General features: G+C 39.7%; 1 protein-coding gene across 1 annotated transcript in view; it reads right to left on the bottom strand.

Annotated features, from left to right (window-relative positions):
* The window catches only part of GAD2 (glutamate decarboxylase 2), a 144,888-nt gene extending 143,120 nt beyond the window's left edge, over positions 1–1,768 (bottom strand). Inside the window, exons 1-3 of the mRNA XM_082259090.1 lie at positions 1,305–1,768; positions 674–733; positions 336–485 (exon numbers count right to left, since the gene is read on the bottom strand). Coding sequence (XP_082115216.1) covers positions 336–485; positions 674–733; positions 1,305–1,380 — 286 coding nt within the window. The 5' untranslated portion in view covers positions 1,381–1,768. The remainder of the gene's footprint in view (positions 1–335; positions 486–673; positions 734–1,304) is intronic.
* Positions 1,769–11,950: the final 10,182 nt, after the last annotated feature.

Here is an 11,950-nt window from a genome sequence, read left to right as displayed (position 1 = left end):
TGACTGTGCAGAACAATTGCCCTAATCAGTGTGTCAATTAAATCCTTATCTCTAATCCAGACGGTTCACTGGGCAAGAAACAATTTCAAATAAAAATTATGTACGATGGACTGCAGAAACGATTACATTATGTGCTTGCACATTTCAGGATACATTTTTAATCTGAAATATATATATATATATATATATATATATATATATATATATATATATATTGTATCAAAATAAAGAAATAGTTAAAACACCTTTTTCTTATATTTAATTTTCTTTACATTTCATTTCCCCTCTATATTTTAACAAAGGAAGAATTTGTTATTTTCCTGTTCAGTACATACCTGTTGAGTATAATAAGGAGAAGTTTAGTTCACCCTTGTCACAGCTGCATACCTTCTTGTCAAAACTGGATTCAAATCCTTGGTCACCGGTGCATATATCCTCTTTGTTGGTGGGCTCTTTGGATTTTTCCCCCTCTCCATAAAGCATAGCTAGACGGGGAGATTAGTATATGAAGAGAGTTTAAATATGTTTGTATCTGTGACAGATATATGATTGCTACTTAGGCATATAATATAACATAAAATATAACATACAACAATAACATTTAACAACATAAACTGTATGATATCATAATAGTTTGATATTACATAAAAAAAACCTTAATATTGTCACTTACCACAAAATTTTGAGCTGATCCCCCCAGTAAATTTTTGAGCAACCTGGCACCATGCTTTTGCTGAAAACAAAAAAAGAAAAAAAAATGTTTAAATTTCCTTCTCTTTCTTTCTTTCTTTATTTATTTCTTTCTATTTTTCTTTCATCCTTTCTTTCTTTCTTTCATCCTTTCTTTCTTTCTTTCTTTCTTCCGTTCTTTCTTTCTTTCTTTCTCTCATTGTTTTTTTATTATTATTTTTTATTTATTTATTTATTTTAATTGATTTAATTATGCCTTTTATCATTAAATCTGCTTCAAGTCAAATTATTTAAAAAATAGGTGTTAATCTATTTAGCAAGCCATTAAAAAATTTCACTTTCTAGATCTAAGATGACTTTTTTAGATGTATGTATAATAATTAATAATTTTTAAGGATTTAGAAGTACGTTACCTGTGTATAAATAATATATATATATATATATATATATATATATATATATATATATATATATATATATATATATATATATATTCTCCTACACTATATTGAAAGAGTGTTTGAATTGTTGAATCTGTATGATTCTGAATTCTTGTCTCTGGGCCAAGCGAGATCAGCCTAATATTTAAGAGAAATCATATCCAGCCTACTCACCTGTGCCTAGGTTGTCTGGTTCACTGTTCCCTTCTTCTGCCCCAAAGGACCAAAATCCAGAGCCAGGAGATGCCATCCCAACCCTGGAGAGTACAGAGAGAAGTGGGATGGCAGCTGATATTAGTGATGCTGTTGGATCCCTTGGACAGGAGCATAGAAATACACAGCCAAATAAAGAGAAGTGCCTATCAGAGGGGGAATAAGTGCCAGGGGGACTGTGTGCGGAGAGTGAAGGGGAGCCAGCACTGAGCAGTGTAGTCAGTGGAGCAATCAATGAGAAGGCAAGATGTGTCAGTCTGCACAGAGCAGCCTGTGTAGAGTCCTCTGTATGGAGCTGTCTGCGGTGCTGAACCCGCCTGGTAGAGCACTGTACTCCTCTAAGTGACTCAGATCCCTCTCCTCTACGCGTCAGACCCTTCTAAGAGTCCAGACATGACACCCCCCCCTCCCTGAGCACTTTCAGCCACCTATTGGTTAAATACGCTGTCTTTTGTAATAGTCGTTTTATGGGACAAAATACGAGGGAAGGCTCCAAGATGACGCTGCAGGACCTCATTCTGACGTTATTGCAAAGACAAAAAAAAAAAAAAGAAGGGACCTTTGTCTAAAGATTGGCAAAACCACCGAAATATGACTATAGACGCATGTTACGCAGATTACGCATAGTCCATTTCCTTGGGGGAAAATCTAAAAACACAACCCTTGTATATATAAAGCACATAAAAATACATATTTATAAATGCAAGCACATATAAGGCTGCCAAATGATCTAGTTTCACCCCAATTATTATTGATTAACCACTGATCAAGTGGTGTAACTATATCATTATATTGTAGTCCTGGTTTTGTAACCTCAGCTACAAAGAAAATGACAAATATTATAAAGGCATGTACATTTTATTGCTGATCCAACCGCGTGAATTTTAATCATTTACAGACAATTTGATAAACGCTATTGTTTCTTTGTTATTGTAAGCCACAAAGTGCTGATCCAACATGTGAATTGAATAGCACTGAATAGCGTGACAGGGAAAATAACATTGGTTCCTATAAAGCCTGACCACATCAACCTGAATTTGGGAAAAGATCATGTGCTTTTTTGGTGCGATGCAGTGTCATTCTGTGGTGCATAGACTTCAATGGAAATGCTTTTAAGTTGCTTATCTGTCCTGTTGTCATATGATTCCAGTAGGTTTTCCTCCCAAACAAGGAAATCACAGCTGTATCAAAATCATGTCAAAATCGCATCAAATCGCACTGAAACTGTAGTTGAAAATGCCCTGAAAATTGAATCAAAATGGCATTGTATCAGCATAAGCCTAACATTATTGTTGCTTGTATCAATTCACTGGGTTCCTTCTCCGTGTCTTGCTGGGTCCCATAACAGTTGCAGGAGCTGTATCTTTAACTTCTGAAAATGTAAATAAAGACAAAGGGGTGATTATTAAAGGAAATAGGCTGTTCACTTTGCATAGGAAGTTTCCCTTAGCTTGGTGGCGGTGGTGTAATTCACTAAAAGCAAAGAATACCCAATCTTTTGAAAGGAAAAAAACAAAAAAAAACGTAGTTTTGCTTGCACATGAGTGGATGATGAGTGTGATGAGAGCTTTACCTCATGCACTAAGCTAAGGGAAAATTCCCTAGTCAACAACCAATTTGCCTATCACCCCCATAGTATTTTTTTTTGGGGGGGGGGGGATTTTTTAAATAAATATTTGTTTAACTTCTTTTTTTGATAGGTTTAGGCATGTTTTGCCCATTGCACATATTTTATTATTTCATCTTTACTAATATTTGTACATTGGCCCTATTCCTACCTGCCATTTAAGTGGGGTTAAGAGCAAAGTATTTATTGGCTTTCAATAATTAGGTTCCACATAAAAGTACACCGGAGCTCACTAAGGCACTAAAACTCTCATAGCAAATGTAAGAATTTCCAAATAGCTAGTCCAGGCCTAAGTAACATATATACAGTGCTGTATTTTGGCCTAGGCTGACAAGGCCCAGGCCTAGGGTTGCACTTTGTAGGGGGGCAGCAAAAAAGCAGCCCCCCCTCCACCTGAGACTCTTTTGGCCACTGATTGCTAGAGCCGCCTCTCCCACCTCTCTCTATCACCCCTCTTCCTCTCTCTCTCTCTCTCTCTCTCTCTCTCTCACTCACTCACTCCCCTCTCTCTCTCTCTCACCCCCCTCTCTCTTTCTCTCTCAACCCCTCCTCTCTCACCCCCCCTCTCTCTCTCTCTCTCTCACCCCCTCTCTTTCTCTCTCTCTCATCCCTCTCTCTCTCTCACTGCCCTCCCCCTCTCTCTCCTTTTCACCCCCCCTCTCTCTCTCATCCGACTCTCTCTCTCACCCCCCCCCTCTGTCTCTCTCTCACTCATCCCCCTTTCTCTCTCTCTCTCTCTCTCCCCCCTCTCTCTCACCCCCTTCTCTCTCCCTCCCCCTCTCTCTCACCCACCCCCTCTCACCCCCCCCTCTTGTGAGATCTCAGGGATTCTTGGAGTGCTGGGACTTGGAGTCCCTCAATTTTGGAGGGAGTCACATCCGTTAAAAAGGAAGGAGTGGGGCACATTTACAAAGGAGGGGGAAGGGGAGGGGGGTGCCCAATTTTAGTCTTGCCTAGGGCAGCACAAAACCAAAATACATCACTGCATATATACTATAATGAACACAGGGATCTTTCTTGATGTATGGGCTTTGCAAATAAACGGAAACCTTGGGACTGGGCCTGCAAAGCTCTTTAGATGAAACTCTTGGTTGCTTAGCGAACCACAGCATTTTATCAGTGTCCAGACAGAGAGCAAAAGCCATGATTGGGTGAGTATGTAAAGAATAAGCCAATTCAGCCAAGTGAATAGAGAGACTAGGAGTAATCAGAGATTATAATAACTGAACTGCTCCTACCACCTGCACTCTTCCCTGTGATTTCACGCTCTTTCATTACAGAGAATAATGCATAGATAGAATATTTTTTTTTGCATTATGCTGAATGTCATCAAACAAGATAAAGCAGAACATAAATTATGTCTTAGAAAAAAAATTAACATATATTATAAGTTGCTTAAAGGGATTCCACACCCTTGTGCTGAAAGAACTTCACATTCTTTCCTTTTATTGGTGCATTCTCCTCCTTTATTTATTTTATTCATTTTCTGTTAAGGCATGCATTAGACCGCTATCCATTCATTGTTTATGCACACATGCATAGAAGAGAAATCAACTATCCTTTTAGTAATTCATTAATATTATTACTATTATTAATAAAGTAGAACTTTACATGCTGTAGATGCTCTAGAGACACAGGGGTTGATTTACTAAAGGCAAACAGACAGTTTTACTCTGCAAGTGCAGTTGCTCCATAGCTTAGTAAATAATAAAGAAGATCTGTTGACTTCGATCATCTAATCATGTACAAGCAAAAATGCAGTTTTTTTAATTTCCTTGCATGTGATTGGGAAATCTTTGCAAAGATAAGCTTTACCTCATTTACTAAGCTCTGGAGCGACTGCACTTGCAGAGTGCACAGTCTATTTGCCTTTAGTAAATCAAACCCATGGGCTCATTAGTAAGGTGACCAGATTTTTAAATTGAAATCCGGGGACATTTTTTTTTATTGGCAGATGGCACAGGACTGCTTAATACACAAAGCGCTGGGTACAGGACTGCATAATACACATAGTGCCGGGTACAGGACTGTATAATACACAGAGTGCCGGGTACAGGACTGCATAATACACAGAGAGCTGGGTACAGGACTGCATAATACACAGAGCACCGGGTACAGGACTGCATAATACACAGGGCTGTGGGTACGGGACTGCATAATACACAGAGTGCTGTGCACGGGACTGCATAACACACAGAGCACTGGGCACAGGACTGCATAACACACAGAGCACCGGGTACAGGACTGCATAACACACAGAGCACTGGGCACAGGACTACATAATATACAGAGATGTCGGCATTCGAGCCACCAGGCTGTTTCTCAGCCAGCAAGGGATACCCTGTCTGTGGTATTCTGGCCCTAAATCTGGGGACAGGCTTTATCCGGGGACAGTGTCCTCAGTCCAGGGACTGTCACCGGAAACCTGGGACGCCTGGTCACCCTATCATTAGCCCAAATCTTCTGGTTTTCCCCAGATGCAGAGGTTTTGGACCATGGTTCAGGGTGTTTAGAACAAGTTCTAGAAGTTGCTTTGCCACTTTACATTATCTTTTAGGGCTTCCATTTCGGGGATCCATAAAAGCTCAAAAACACTTAGGGGTTTATTTACTAAAGGCAAATCCACTTTGCACTACATGTGCACTGGAAGTACACTTGGAAATGCAGTCGCTAGACCTTAGGGGGACATGCAAGGAAAATAAAAAACAGCATTTTTGCTTGCACATGATTGGATGATAAAAAATCAGCAGAGCTTTCCCTCATTTCAGACCTTCCCCTCAGATCTACAGTGACTGCACTTCCAAGTGCACATGTAGTGCAAAGTGGATTTGCCTTTAGTAAATAAACCCTTCCATTTCGGGGATCCATAAAAGCTCAAAAACACTCAGGGGTTTATTTACTAAAGGCAAATCCACTTTGCACTATATGTGCACTTGGAAGTGCAGTCACTGTAGATCTGAGGGGAAGGTCTGAAATGAGGGAAAGCTCTGCTGATTTCTATCATCCAATCATGTGCAAGCAAAAATGCTGTTTTTTTATTTTCCTTGCATGTCCCCCTAAGGTCTAGCGACTTCACTTCCAAGTGCACTTCCAGTGCACATGTAGTGCAAAGTAGATTTACCTTTAGTAAATAAACCCCAAAGTGCACATATTCTGACCGCTGCAAGACTTTTAATTCTGAGGAATTGGAAATCGGTAGAGATCACTTCTCAAAACCTCCTCCTTGCCATTGCTATATATCTTAGGTACAATCTATGGAATATGTGAATAATAAAAATAAATCTGCACAACCAGTGAAAACAAACTATAAACAAGTATCATGTAAATAAAATGGCTCACATAGCATAATATCGTTGAAATAATTTATTCAATAAAAAGAGTAGCACTCACTTCAGCAGCTTCAAAACAAGTATATGATGGTGACAAATGTTTGTCCAGTAGTCAAAATGGCCGACATCGTCTTCACTCCAAAAAGAAGGCAGGTCTTTCTGCTGCCAGTTCCAGCATAGTCTCCTCACTACTTCGTCCCGCTTGTTTTGAAGCTGCTGAAGTGAGTGTTACTCTTTTTATTGAATAAATTATCTCAACATTATTTCATTATGAGAGCCCTTTTATTTACATGATACCCAGGTTTCCTGAGCTTTCCCTTGGTGCATACATTGTGGTGTGAGGACGCAACTCATGTATATGACCCCATGGTGCCATTTATCCAGCTGAAGGAGAAGGTATCCCAGTGATCTGGATCTCAGTTTTATCCATGCAAATATGGAGAGTGAAGCCCCGTACACACGCGTCGAAAATTGACAGGGAATTTTCGGCCAATGACCGATCTGCAGATTTTCGGCTTGTTAGTATGATGCTTCCAACAACCAACTCTGACTTTTCGGCCAAAAAAAAATCTGGTGTACAGGCTATAAAATTTTTGTTGGCCGTCAACATAACGGCCGATTTTCGTGCAGTCAGTACAGATTTTGACAGGGAAAAATCTGATGAGCAAGTCTGGGCATGCTCAGTGAAGAAAGAACACAAAGAAAGCAAATCAACACATGACATCACTTCTGAAGTAGAATTTTGTTGGGCGAGAAAAAATTGGTGTGCAGTCTAGGCACATTCCAACCAACAAAACACCACTCTGGACAAAAGGCGGACGATCGGTCGGCCGATAATCGTTGCGTGTGTACGGGGCTTTAGACCATCCTTACTAGGAGGTCACATTGCACACGGTGAGCAAAGTGTGAGATCACGAACTGGTGACAACTCCAATATTTTTCATCACTATTCACGGAGTGTGGGATCTTTTCATCACTTTGAAACTCTTTAATGGGATTTTACTTATATGGACTTTCAAATGTTCACTATATCATTTATTTATAGTGCTGCACTTTTATTTTATAGATCTATGGAATATGTAACCTCCCTTGCTGGGGAATACCTTGGTCAATTTATCAAGTTTGGCACTAATGGGACAACTCCTCTTTTGGTAATATCCTCCCCTCAGCTGCAACTTATACACAACCCCCCATCATACCTTAAACATATTCCATACCCAGGTCACCTTCTGTCATGCTGTGTTGGATACATGGAGGTTATAGCTCTCAGGTACCCACATGTATTTTCAATTTCTTTTTTCCCCGTTTTTCTTTAAAATGTTTTTTTGGGTAATGCCCTTCACTTAATTATTATGACTTTTGGACTTGTCCTGTCTCTCTTAATCTTGGAAAGGCTGGACTATTGAACATGATTGTTTTGCTTATAGTATATATAAACTATATAATGTACCGCCCTGTTGACGGGATGGTTTACCTCACTGTTTTTTTTTTCTGTACCTGATGGTTGATTTTTTTGTACTACAATGGGATGTATGGCGGTACTAATATTATGCTAACTGTTCTTTATTTTGTACATGTTAAACTTAAAAAAAAAAAAAAAAATTACAATAATTAAAAAAAAAAGTCAAAGGAAAAATAACAAATATGATGTAGTCTGTCAATAATAATAACACTAAATGTATTGTTAATTTATCCCCACCTTCAACGCTAACATATTTTTACTAGGTTTTCGGTTAAGTCCCTTCATCAGGGTGACCACACTGCCCTTTTTGAAGGGAAATCACTGCAGCATTGTCACCCTGTCGACAAGTCATTTTAGACTTGTCACTTTGTCCATAAATATTTTTCGATATGGTTTAAGCCTTTTGTTTCCAACAGAAAAAAATGGTTACTGTTTATTGCTTTTAAATTGAAGATAGGCTTTAATTTGTTTGTCCCTTATTTAAAGAGACACTGTTACCCTGTTGGCAAAGTGACAGTGCTGCTTAAATGCCCCTCAATCCAATGGTACTTACAAAAATGGTTGTGTGTTTTTATTGTAGTATGTATTCTTATTTAAGACATTTCCTGTTACTTTGTTTCCCAGAGACCACCCTCACCTAGAAGGAAATAATATTTTTTTGGTGCAGCTTTCATTTTTTTTTTTGCTTTGCCAGATTTTTTTCTGTCTTACAACAATGTACCTGTGCTATTTCTATTTTTCTACTCCATCAATTGATCCTGAAAGTTAGTAGCTGACATCCATGAGCAGTAGTGATGTCGCGAACCTAAAATTCGCCGTTCGCGAACGGCGAACGCGAACATCGGCAAATGTTCGCGAACCGGCGAACCGGGCGAACCGCCATAGACTTCAATAGGCAGGCGAATTTTAAAACACACAGGGACTCTTTCTGGCCACAATAGTGATGGAAAAGTTGTTTCAAGGGGACTAACACCTGGACTGTGGCATGCCGGAGAGGGATCACGCAAAAAAAAGTTCTTAAAAATTATAATTTTTTGATAGAGAGCCAATTATTGGAAAAATTAAAAAAAAATAAAAATAAAAAATTTCTTTGGATTTAGCATCTGGGGGGTCTAAAAAGTGTACCTGTGAAGCTTCAGCTCTGTAGCATGTCCAGAACCCCTAAAAAACAGCATTTGTCTTATATTTTCAGGAATATGGCTTCTCTGCGGCTGGCTTTTTCTCTTGCAGGCATTTATCGGGCATTTTTTTAGGCAGGCATGTCATTTTTTGTATTTAGTGTCTGGGGGGTCTAAAAAGTGTACCTGTCAAGTTTCAGCTCTGTAGCATGTCCAGAACCCCTAAAAAGCAGCATTTTTCTTATATTTTCAGGAATATGGCTTCTCTGCGGCTGACTTTTTCTCTTGCAGGCATTTAGCGGGCATTTTTTTAGGCAGGCATGTAATTTTTTGTATTTAGTGTCTGGGGGGTCTAAAAAGTGTACCTGTCAAGTTTCAGCTCTGTAGCATGTCCAGAACCCCTAAAAAACAGCATTTTTATTATATTTTCAGTAATACGGCTTCTCTGCGGCTGGCTTTTTCTCTTGCAGGCATTTATCGGGCATTTTTTTAGGCAGGCATGTCATTTTTTGTATTTAGTGTCTGGGGGGTCTAAAAAGTGTACCTGTCAAGTTTCAGCTCTGTAGCATGTCCAGAACCCCTAAAAACAGCATTTTTCTTATATTTTCAGGAATACGGCTTCTCTGCGGCTGGCTTTTTCTCTTGCAGGCATTTAGCGGGCATTTTTTTAGGCAGGCATGTCATTTTTTGTATTTAGTGTCTGGGGGGTCTAAAAAGTGTACCTGTCAAGTTTCAGCTCTGTAGCATGTCCAGAACCCCTAAAAAACAGCATTTTTCTTATATTTTCAGGAATACGGCTTCTCTGCGGCTGGCTTTTTTTCTTGCAGGCATTTAGCGGGCATTTTTTTAGGCAGGCATGTAATTTTTTGTATTTAGTGTCTGGGGGGTCTAAAAAGTGTACCTGTCAAGTTTCAGCTCTGTAGCATGTCCAGAACCCCTAAAAAACAGCATTTTTCTTATATTTTCAGGAATATGGCTTCTCTGCGGCTGGCTTTTTCTCTTGCAGGCATTTAGCGGGCATTTTTTTAGGCAGGCATGTAATTTTTTGTATTTAGTGTCTGGGGGGTCTAAAAAGTGTACCTGTCAAGTTTTAGCTCTGTAGCATGTCCAGAACCCCTAAAAAACAGCATTTTTCTTATATTTTCAGGAATACGGCTTCTCTGCGGCTGGCTTTTTTTCTTGCAGGCATTTAGCGGGCATTTTTTTAGGCAGGCATGTCATTTTTTGTATTTAGTGTCTGGGGGGTCTAAAAAGTGTACCTGTCAAGTTTCAGCTCTGTAGCATGTCCAGAACCCCTAAAAAACAGCATTTTTCTTATATTTTCAGGAATATGGCTTCTCTGCGGCTGGCTTTTTCTCTTGCAGGCATTTAGCGGGCATTTTTTTAGGCAGGCATGTAATTTTTTGTATTTAGTGTCTGGGGGGTCTAAAAAGTGTACCTGTCAAGTTTCAGCTCTGTAGCATGTCCAGAACCCCTAAAAAACAGCATTTTTCTTATATTTTCAGGAATACGGCTTCTCTGCGGCTGGCTTTTTCTCTTGCAGGCATTTAGCGGGCATTTTTTTAGGCAGGCATGTCATTTTTTGTATTTAGTGTCTGGGGGGTCTAAAAAGTGTACCTGTCAAGTTTCAGCTCTGTAGCATGTCCAGAACCCCTAAAAAACAGCATTTTTCTTATATTTTCAGGAATACGGCTTCTCTGCGGCTGGCTTTTTCTCTTGCAGGCATATATATCAGTGGTGGGTGGGCAGTGGCACAGTACACTCTCTGTGGACCTGACAGCAGTCACTGGCACCCAGGCAACTGCAATTTAAAAAATATATATATATTTTTTTACTTTGCAAGCTGCTGTGCCACTTTATATATCAGTGGTGGGTGGGCAGTGGCACAGTACACTCTCTGTGGACCTGACAGCAGTCACTGGCACCCAGGCAACTGCAATTTAAAAAATATATATATATTTTTTTACTTTGCAAGCTGCTGTGCCACTTTATATATCAGTGGTGGGTGGGCAGTGGCACAGTACACTCTCTGTGGACCTGACAGCAGTCACTGGCACCCAGGCAACTGCAATTTAAAAAAATATATATTTTTTTTTTACTTTGCAAGCTGCTGTGCCACCTTATATATCAGTGGTGGGTGGGCAGTGGCACAGTACACTCTCTGTGGACCTGACAGCAGTCACTGGCACCCAGGCAACTGCAATTTTAAAAAATATATATTTTATTTTACTTTGCAAGCTGCTGTGCCACCTTATATATCAGTGGTGGGTGGGCAGTGGCACAGTACACTCTCTGTGGACCTGACAGCAGTCACTGGCACCCAGGCAACTGCAATTTTAAAAAAATATATTTTATTTTACTTTGCAAGCTGCTGTGCCACCTTATATATCAGTGGTGGGTGGGCAGTGGCACAGTACACTCTCTGTGGACCTGACAGCAGTCACTGGCACCCAGGCAACTGCAATTAAAAAAAATATATATTTTTTTTTACTTTGCAAGCTGCTGTGCCACCTTATATATCAGTGGTGGGTGGGCACACAGTGGCACTGCAGTGGGCACAGTACACTCTGTGGACCTGACAGTAACTGGCAGCCCAGGCAACTGCAATAATAAAAAATATATTTTTTTTTTCAATTTATTGCAACAAGATGCTGTGCCACCGTATATATATCAGTGGTGGGCAGTGCACTGCAGTGGGTACAGTGCACTCTGTGGACCTGACACAGCACTCACTTCAATTATGACAGAGGAAAAAAAAAATATTTTTTAAAATGCAAGGTACTGTGCCTGTGCCACCCGAAATGAGTGTGGTGTGCACACAGTACAGTCTGTGGTAGGTCTGTGGCCTCTCACACACAGCGGGCAGGCAACTGCAGTGTACAATAGATATATATAGATATATATATAAAGAAAAAACTCTATTACCTTACCAGCCCTTAAAAGGGCTTTTGGGGACACTATATATATATATATATATGTATATATATAAATAAAAAAAATCCTCAATTACCAGCCCTTAAAAGGGCTTTTGGGGACACTAGATAGATATAGATATATATATATATATAAGA

Source organism: Pelophylax lessonae (genome assembly GCF_965119305.1).
Source record: "Pelophylax lessonae genome assembly, chromosome: 5".
Taxonomy (NCBI): Eukaryota; Metazoa; Chordata; class Amphibia; order Anura; family Ranidae; genus Pelophylax; species Pelophylax lessonae.
Note: the sequence above shows the minus strand (reverse complement) of the source record. Positions and strands in the feature narration are given on the sequence as shown.